The sequence below is a fragment of the Girardinichthys multiradiatus genome, chromosome Y (genome assembly GCF_021462225.1).
Source record: "Girardinichthys multiradiatus isolate DD_20200921_A chromosome Y, DD_fGirMul_XY1, whole genome shotgun sequence".
Lineage (NCBI taxonomy): Eukaryota > Metazoa > Chordata > Actinopteri > Cyprinodontiformes > Goodeidae > Girardinichthys > Girardinichthys multiradiatus.
In genome coordinates this window covers 13,036,422-13,046,409 of record NC_061818.1, presented here as the reverse complement: position 1 = coordinate 13,046,409, position 9,988 = coordinate 13,036,422, and the positions used below count along the sequence as shown (strand labels likewise).

Here is a 9,988-nt window from a genome sequence, read left to right as displayed (position 1 = left end):
CGGTTTGAGTAATATAAGTGCTTTTAGTGACCTGAATCAGCTGCAGGCTGATACTGGAGATACTGGCCTCTCTGCAAAAATAGTCAACATATTATTTTACATCTATGTATATATTTTTTTGTTATTTACTGCCATATAATGAATATTTAACTAAAGATATTCCTAATTTTAGGACATGACGCATGCATCTACTGCTTTGATACTATGTCATGCGGAGGTAAAACGCATCCGAGGCCTGAGGTGACCAGCCCTATGTTATATTTATCTCTATTAGTTTTTTTTATTTTTACAGTTTCAACACCTCTTCAACACTTCAATAAACGTCTCTAGTATTATTATGATATGATACAATTACCTCCATATCATAAAATAAGTTACATAAAAAATAAGCTATTATTACAAGTAAAAAACAGAGGTTTTCTTAAAACAAATCCTCAGATTTAAATACGTCTGAACATAAATATGAGTTAAGGCGAGGTTTAAATCTTCAACTTTATTTTTCCAGAGAAAAAGGTTTAGGAAACTTGCCATTTAAATATTAAAACAAATGATGATAAGTCATGAACAAATACAAAAAAGCGCCTGCTGAGGGATTTGCTGTAAAGCAAAGAGAGTTTCATCCATTTCACGTTCAGCAACTGTAATATTGTTCTTTTAAGGTCTCTGTTACCTGAGAAAACACATGTTTAAATCTGGTTTTATGGGATTATTCGTTATTGGCGTTGATGTGTTTGGTTAGTTCTCCGCTGCTCCGCTGAGTCTGTAGTTTCTGGTACTCCTGGGACAAACCGAGGAGCTGAGGAGAAGCTGCCGGGTGGAAGAGACAATGGGGCGCGTAAGGAGCGCTGGAGGTGAGAGGAGGGGAATACGCAGCGCACTGGGCCGGGGAGAAGGCGTCCAATCTCGGTTGTGACTGCAGGAAGGCCTTGGCTGTGAGGGCGCTGCGGGAGAAGAAGGTAGACAGAGCCGGCAGGATGCTGCTGACAGGTGGGATGGCGGCGGAGCCGCACGGAGAAGGAGTATGATGATGGTGGTGGAGGAAGGGGTAGATCTCCAGACCGGGTAGCTGCAGAGCCGCCGCACCGAGGCCATAAGCGCCGTGTGTAAAGCAGTGAAGCCCGTTCGGCTCCAGGTGCTGGTCCTTTAGCGGATCGAAGCGAAAATGCTGCCGCTTAAAGCGCTTCCTCCGCCGCAGGAAGCTCCCGTTCTCAAACATATCGGAAGAATTTGGATCCAGCGTCCAGTAGTTCCCTTTGCCAGGGTTTCCGGGCTCTCTGGGCATCTTTACAAAGCAGTCATTCAAGGACAGATTGTGTCTGATAGAGTTCTGCCAGGCTGGGAATTTTTCCCGATAATAAGCGAAGCGGTGGTTGATGAAGTCACATATCTCACTGAGGGTGAGGCGTTTCTTTGGGCTCTGCAGTATGGCCATGGTTATCAGAGCAATATACGAGTATGGGGGCTTCACGGACGCGGGGGTTTTGGTTTTAGTAGGAGGAGGACACACCGGATCTTCGGTCTGGCTGCAGGAAGTCTCCGCGCTGCGTTCCTGCTCGCTCCGAGACTCCTCTGAAAGTGAAAGCTGCTCTTCTCCGCTGTCTTTCAGTCCTTCCCCCACCACGTCGATAACAATATCCTCCATGACAATACCTTCTAAACCTAATGTCATAGTAGACGTCCAAAAGTTAAGGCCAACGCCACCTGGCAACAGGTGGGCGAGTGACAGCTCCTGTCCGGAACGCACACAGCTTTACGCACGGTCCATTTCCAGTACGATTAAAGAACAAATTCGAGCTCGGCTGCAGTCCCGCTTGTCAACACGAAAACTATGCCAATTCCAAGGCGTCGGGATCCGATCTGCTTTATTTCCGAGAATCTGTGTGCTGACAGCACTCTACGAGCGGTTGTGCGTAAAGCACAAACGCGTGTGCGTCCTCGGAGTTGTCCAGCATCATCTGCTCGCTTTGCAGCAGGTCGGCTGGATGTGATGTCATGAGTGGGAAGAGTCTGACCAATGAAAAGAGGAGCAGAAGGAGAAGGGTCTGTACAGGCAGCGCGCTCTCACCATCTCATCACCAAACGGGCACAGACAGGAGGGAGGCACTGATGAAATCAAAGACATCTACACTGATAAAACTCACTTTCTGAATTTATACAAAAAAATTTCGTGTGACAATTTTAATACATTTTATCTGAAGATTTGAATTAATATTTATTGCTGGAAATTATGTAAATTTAACAGCTAAATGATACTTAGAAAAGGACAATTCCAGGTCTTTTATATGTAATTAGTCAAGTTCTGACTGATTATTACAGCATTTTTATTCATCTGATTCTTAAAAATAAAAATAAAAAAAGAATGAGGGAATAAAAATGTCATAGAAATAGTGACATTTTTAAAATCTATTCCAGCTATAGGGGGCTGTCAACATTTTTCACCACAGCTAAGATGTGTCGTTCATTGACAGTGACTGACTCAGGGTTAAGAAACTCAGCTGGATAGCAAGTTTGACTTTAGCATTAACAAATCCCAAATAACTTAATCTTATGCTCTGAAACAGAAACTATCTCATACACAAGTGTTGGTTCTTTTCTGAGCTTTTGCTGTGTAGATACATTAATTAATTATACGCCCATATAAATATATCAGCCCGACTGTTCTCTGCTGGACACAACACACGTTGAATGAGACTAGCTAACGGTTAACTGAACCATCATCTGTCCCATCAGCTAAATTCTAATCAAATGTTTATTTGTTATAAAGAAGTTAATGTTGTTATAATTTAACTATTATTGAAAACTGGCTTACAAACAACTATACTTGATTAATATATAATTTGTTTTACTAATATTTGATATCTTTCAAAAATCCTTTTTATAGTGTAGCAAGTTTCCCTTCAGCATTAGCCATTTTGCAAAAGCTGGAAACAATTTTAAATTCTTTCTTCAGCACAGAAACTTTGTTAATGGCAAGTTTTATAACAGTTCTTCATTTTTACTGAGTTGATAAATTTATCTTAATGCAACCCATATAAACATATCAACTGTATGTCTGCTGAACACAACATACGATGAGCAAGAACAGCTAACAGTTGAATGAACCCACTTCTTCAGCTAAATTCTTATCAAAATATTTAGGTGTGATTTTTCCCCAACAAAGGCATTGTTAAAGATAACAAATACATATTAATATGTTTCATTAATATGGTATTGATTTTAATTGCTATTTTTAATAACCTTAAAAAGTCATTTTTGTAGTGTAGTCAGGTAACAAATACAGTATAGATAAAATATATATAATGTATTCCTTTCATACATCATGATGTGTCTCCCTGAGGGACAAAAGGACCTAAACAACTTGTGTAAATTTAGTGAAAGGCGTTTTTATCCGGCGATTTTAGCCTGCAGGTAACCAATTGTTGTTTTCATATAGCAACACAAAATAAGTCATTCCACTTTTATCCTCTGTTGAGCATCTGAAAACGTGTAATTGTGATTCAAGTGTGTGAATAAAGTGCGGCTGCATGCAGGAGACTTACTCCTCCAAGGAGGGATTAAGGCTTAAGACCCAGCCTCACGTTGGAGAGATGTCTGGGGATTTTTCCCCAAAACCTTTCATTTCAGAATGGTGATCAGAAGTCCACAAAGTAAGCGAGGACCTTTAAAAAGTGTGTATATATTTTCAGTAATTATGAGTTCCATCATGGCTGAGCATTTAATTTACTATGTTGATTTATCTTAAACAAAGATTTCCCATCTGTCATTTAAATAACCGAGTAAAAAAAATAAAACAAAACAAAACAAAACAAAAAACTGTTTTTGAGGTATGAATTTTAACTGTTCCCATATGTTTTTTATGGTTGTTTTAGGAGCAAACCTAATTTAAAATAATCTACTTTTAACATAAATATATAGATTGTAGCTTAGAAATAGAAAAATAAATGTATTGTTCAGCAAGGATGTAGCCAGTTAGCAAGCTTAGCGTTTTAAGTCTGAGCCAGATGTTGGCAGTAAATGGTCCGTCTTAGGTGTGGTTGATGTGGAGATTTGAAAGGTTTATTAATTTTTCACAAATATTATATGCTTTAATCACAGCCTGATTCTGGTAGCACTTTCTATTACAGCCCAGCAGTAAGATTGTAAAAATGTGGCAATAGACTACTATAGTGTAATACCGTATTATCATGTAGTTACCAATAATATTACCATTTAATCGGGTTTTATAATAGGGATGGAGTAATTGTTTGATAATAGATTGTGATTATTTGGTAATATCATGTAATTACCTAATTTATTACTGAGAAATTACTGAGTGATTTTGCTCGGAGAAAATTATCTTTGTGCTCACTGCTACTACCAGGTAATTACATGGTAATAGGTTTTGTAATTTTGTAAACAAGAAATTATCCAGTTGTAGTCCAGTTTGACTTTATTATTTATTTCATAATTATACCTTTGTTACCATCTCATTACCAAGTGGTAATAGGATGTACTTCCTCAATCCTTTTTTTTTTTTTTTGTATTTTCAACAAATAATTTTTGTATTTTTTTTTATTTTATTGATTAAATGTGTTGTGGCTGTTAAGCATACTTTTCATTGAAAAACACTGATTAAAATACACTCAAATGAAATGTTTGCGAACAGCTATAATAAATTCAGGATTATATTCTGTTTCATCAGTGCAAATGTATAGAATTATCAAAATAATTAGATAAAAAGTAATTCTTTTTATATTTTTTCAAGTTGGTTGAAGTTTAACACATTAGGATTTCTACAAATACTAATTAAAATCTATCACATTAAAACATATGCAGAATGTTGCACATTTCTTTTTTGTATTTTAACAGTTTTTTTTTATGAGTGTATGAAAACAAGCAGAAGATATTATTCAATCTTTTCTCTTTACTTTGCGGCAGAAACAGCCGTTGTTCTCCATTTTAGCGCAAACCCCGACAGATTACCTTCTTAAATAAGTGGGTCATTCATTGTGATATTGGGATGAAAGTAGTAAGATTTTCATTTCCCCAGACATAAAAAGACGGGTGCTTTTGGTATTGTTAGGGGGCCTCTGGTTATTTGTGTTTAATGACGCAACCCCTTTGTTTGGGGATCCACACATTTCCTGCCTCTATAATCGTATTGATACCCCCGAGGGGGAGAAGGAGAGAGGGGGAGTTGGGTCCGGACTGGGTGGGCTGTGTGGTACCGGCAGAGCTGCAGATGATTTCCCAAATTCATCGCGCATGTCCTGAGATTGGAAACAGGACCCTGCGGGTTGGGTGGATTCAATAAGGAGCGTCAAATACCCTCACTAAAAAAAGGTATGGTACCGAGGTTCTGGGGACAAGACGTTCTCAGATGAATCGAACCGTGCGCATCCTGCTGCTGAGTGTTTCCCGATGTGACACGCTCACAAAGCGGCCTCGAGTCTTTGTTAGGTTATTCTTGTAAGAACCACTGCCATAAAAGATACGCAACATTACAGCTTGGAATGATGTCTTTAGTTCTTTTCTTCTCTTTTTATGAATCAGGCAAAAATATGGAAATTAGACCAACAGGGCCACACACACATTGTGTGCGCACAGATTTCTGCAAACGCATTTGAACTAAAATAATTGATCTATCTTATAAAAGCGAGTATTATTAGAGATCATTGTTGTTCTGAGTCGCAGCAGGGAGAGTCAGGAGTCACAGAGGATTCTATGATAATAAAAACATCGTTTGGCAGGAACTGATTCGGCCTCAGGGATCCCTTTGGATCACTCCGGATTAATAAAAGCCTTCACAAAAATGAGCTTTTGCGGGCTGCTCCAGTGAAATGTTTTCCTATCTCAATGAAAAATTGAAGCAATCCACAGAATGGGAAGATCGGAACATTAATATATAAAAAAACTAGATGGTGTGTTTTAGCTGGAAGAACATGCCCCCCATCAAGTATCATCAGTGTTCCCTTGAAATCTTGGCAGATAAATTAAATAAAGCATCCAGTTTACTGTTTCTGATTCACAGCTGCATAAAACACAGCTAAGCCAAACCCACGTCTGCAACAAACAAATGAATTTAGCGGAGGACACGTGTGAATTTCACGAGCCCGTTAACACACTGTCTTTATGGGCTGACGAAGTGATGCAACCCGTTGTTTACATCGCATCATCTCATTAAAATCCTGTCCAGAACCGTTTTTCTCACTCATCATGTTGTTGTTTGCTAAACACACACACACACACACACACACACACACACACCTGCACAAATTACGTGGAATGAATTACAGGACACGGTGGCGTTGAATCATTTAAATGTGGCGCTCCCTGGTGGTGTAAATGAGAACAGCAGATGCTTCTGAGCGTCAACAGACTGATTATAATATCAGGTTTAAAGGATTAACTAATCTATTGTGTCAGAGTTGTGTATTTAACATACCATTCTGGTCACATTTATTGGCAGGTCCTGGTAAAGATGTATAAAAAGCCTAGCGGTAGTCTAATATCACACTGAAAAATCTAGAAAAATCTAACTTTTGTATACAATGGGGGAAATGGGATTATTGTTTTTATGAAAATCAACACTGGCTCCTAACAATTCCTTTAGAAATAGCTGCTATTTTCATTGATATTACATCTTTTAAATACGTATTGATTTGACCAAGATGATGAGAAATTCTAGAAACTTCTAAACAGACATTTGGTTTCATTGAGCATAATTATGGCATGACAAAGAAAATAATTTATTTTAGGCCACAAAAATCATGGTTCCATATATACTTTGGTCTTAAAGTCATGGTTCAGTACATTTTCAGACCATGTCAATTAAGAGATACAAATAAAAAGGGGCAAGTATAGAACTGAATGGATGGATTTGTGGATGGATGAAGGGATCATGGATGGATAGGATCATGAATGAATGAATGAATGGTAAAACGAAGAAAAAAAAACACTTGAAAATGATCAGTTTTGCTGCTTACACTTTGTTTAGAATACAGTAGCATCTCATATGCAGTGCAGCATTTTGGACTGATTAAATGCTGCAGGAGTTGGACTGACTTTTTCTCCAGTACAAGTTCAGCTTTACATTGTTTCAGGTGAGTAATTCAGTTAAGTGCAGAGTGAGCTTCACATCTTACTGCTGCTGAAAAATGCATCAACTGACATAAATTTCTGGACCGGTCCACCTTTCTTTCTCCACTGTAGCTGCATGAGAAACCTTAATGTTGCCAAATAGCAGAGGTTAGTGATAGTTAAGACTCATCTCTTTACATTTTACATGTTTTTTGGTATAAAACAATGCGGCATTTATTTGGTACATGTGTGTACTGAACCAACAGGACTGTACCGGATATTTTCCTTACATTTACTGTTTCAACCCTATTATACAGGATGGTAAATGGCATTTAAAACAAAAAAAACAAAAAACTTAAAAGCTTAAGAACAAGATCAGAATATATGGATAAAATTAATATTGATTTAACTTTAATGTTAGTGTACAAACATTAAAGCAAACTATCTTTCCTTCTCTTTATTTAATGTAATAGAAGAACAAATTGAAACAGAATTATGTAATCTGCATTAGTTAGAAAATAAACGTGGGGCATGCAGTTTCTAAGAGATCAATATAAAGACTCTCGACTAAATTACAACTGAGTGATTTAAAACTGGATTAGGTTATTGGCAAGTCCTAAGAACGATGAGATTTAGGTAATTTTGTAAGAGGTTAATTGTGTTTTAGAAAGGACTTTTAAATGACAATAAAAGGAACCCAGCATACTGTAATCAGTGAGGTTTTGATGGAATGTGGCTCAACACTCAGGGTGCCATTACATTGGAAGTAATTAAAAACTGCTGTTTTTCATTCCCTGAGAGAGGTTTATAGTGCTTATTTGCACTTCTTAGATATTGGGCACCACCTATTGTTGTGCACAGTTGTTTGTTTGCAGGTTCTGATTTGGCACTAAATTAAAGTTTTAGGTTTTTCTAGACTGCAGTTGGATGAACATAAATGTATTAAAGGAAGATTGAGAACTTACAGAAGACACCAGGAAAACAGGACAAGAAACACAGACAGCGACACAGACACAACAATGAGGATTGTAAATGGAGGATCCGCCAAAGGACAAGGTGAGTAAAGGAGCTTATATACTGTGAGAGGTAAGGGGAATGACATGGGAAGCAGGTGTGTGGCAATCAGAACATATCTGAAACAGCTGAGGGGAGAGAAATAAAAACCCTATGAAAATATAACAGAAAAAAGCTTAATGTACAAAGAACCAAATAATGAGCTAAGAAACTAATAAACAAAGGAATGAACTAAAATGGCAACAACTAGGGAACATAAACAACAGGAAAATGGAGAAAACAGACATGAAAGAAACCAAAAACTAAAACACTTAAGGATCATAACACAATGAACAGATTCTCTAAAACTGCTTGAGGTGAGATTGAATGATAAATTAACTTTATTTTGCATCCCAATCAGTGACAGAAATTATTTTTTGACACAACTATAACAATAAATGCAAAATGTTCAAACTAACAAGATGAAAACGAAGCACAATTAAAAATTATAGTAGCAAATAAATGTGCACTGGTGGCTAATTCATTTGTTCAGGTTAGTCATTGCAGAGGGATTTCTTCATCCCTTCTTTTAGTGAAAACACACAAACAAACTTTTATTGCAGTTAGTTTTCTACATTTTTAATAGGTTTTTGGCATTTTCACCTCATTACATTGAATTTAACAATGAAAACATCAATATATAGACTTACCTGGATTAAGTTATGCTGGAATACACTTTCCAATGAGGCTTATTTTACAGATTTAAAATATCTTTTAAAAATAACAACCTTTAAGCAGCTGTTAAACAGTGATTAATTAAATCCACATTCCATTATTAAAATGTTTATGTTATTGGTCTGATGCAATGTTCTAATCTTAAATATCGTGTTTTTATTAGCTGTAAGCGGAACAGGATTTTAATTAGGAGAAATAAAGGCTGGAAAACATCACTCTGTATGTAATTAATCTAAATAATGTGTTTTACTTTTCAAAGTTTGAATCTGATAGAGAATATGTGGATCGAGCTAAATATTAAGGTGATGGCAAGGAGGCTTACGAACCTCACAGACTTGAAGATCATCACTAAAGATAAATACCAATGGAGACATGCAAAAAGCCGCTCATAAATTATAAGCCATTTTTGATTGCTACATTGCCAATGAAGATTATTTTATCGATAACCGATGAGGATAAAAATAACTTTCAATTTGGTATTGTTTTCTAAAATGTAAAAAAACAAAAAAACAAAAACAGATAAATCACTTTTTCCCACAGTAATATTCTGTTTACATTATCTTTTGCGAGATGCCAGTCTGATTCCTACAAATGCTAGAAATTGTTTCCTGACTTACAGCAGGTGGCAGTATTGAACCATAAAAGATAATCTATGCAGAAACCCTTTAGTTTTCCAAACACTTCCAAACCCTCTGAAACAGTACAGATCCACCACTATCACACAGGCTCCAGCTTTGTTCTACTATTTAGTTTTAGGTCTCCATTCATGATTTCCTTTGGTGTGGATCTCGGTGCCTTTAAATGTATGAAGTGGCAGTAAAACACAGCAACAGGTTATTAAATTGTGCCCATAGTTTCAGACTTCATCGGTAGCATTCTGACCTCAGTTAGCATTTTTATACCATGACTCAGAAAGTTCCCACAAGCAACCAAATGCCTGCGGAGCAACAGCGCTGATATTTCCAATATTATTTTTGATTGGCCCTGATGGCAGTGGTTAGTGCCTGCAGTGTTGTGATGGAGGACCTGAGGATGGAGGTAATGCAGATGTTGTGTTTTAAATGTACCACTCTGACTGATTGCCTGGTATCAGGGCTATCACTGGACTAAAAAGGCAGCAATTGCAAGATGAGAAGAAGTCACAGGGGTGTTCGCTTGTTTTCCCATCTGTGTGCATGTACGGGTGCTCGGCCTTTTGTAG

The 9,988-nt window shown here is 37.2% G+C and overlaps 1 protein-coding gene across 1 annotated transcript; it reads right to left on the bottom strand.

Moving 5' to 3' along the window:
• Positions 1-479: 479 nt before the first annotated feature.
• LOC124864689 (forkhead box protein D1-like) lies at positions 480-1,962 on the bottom strand. The gene has a single exon (XM_047359566.1). It carries the CDS (start codon positions 1,667-1,669, stop codon positions 707-709), a length of 963 nt encoding a protein of 320 aa, XP_047215522.1. The 5' UTR covers positions 1,670-1,962; the 3' UTR covers positions 480-706.
• Between the last annotated feature and the right edge of the window lie 8,026 nt (positions 1,963-9,988).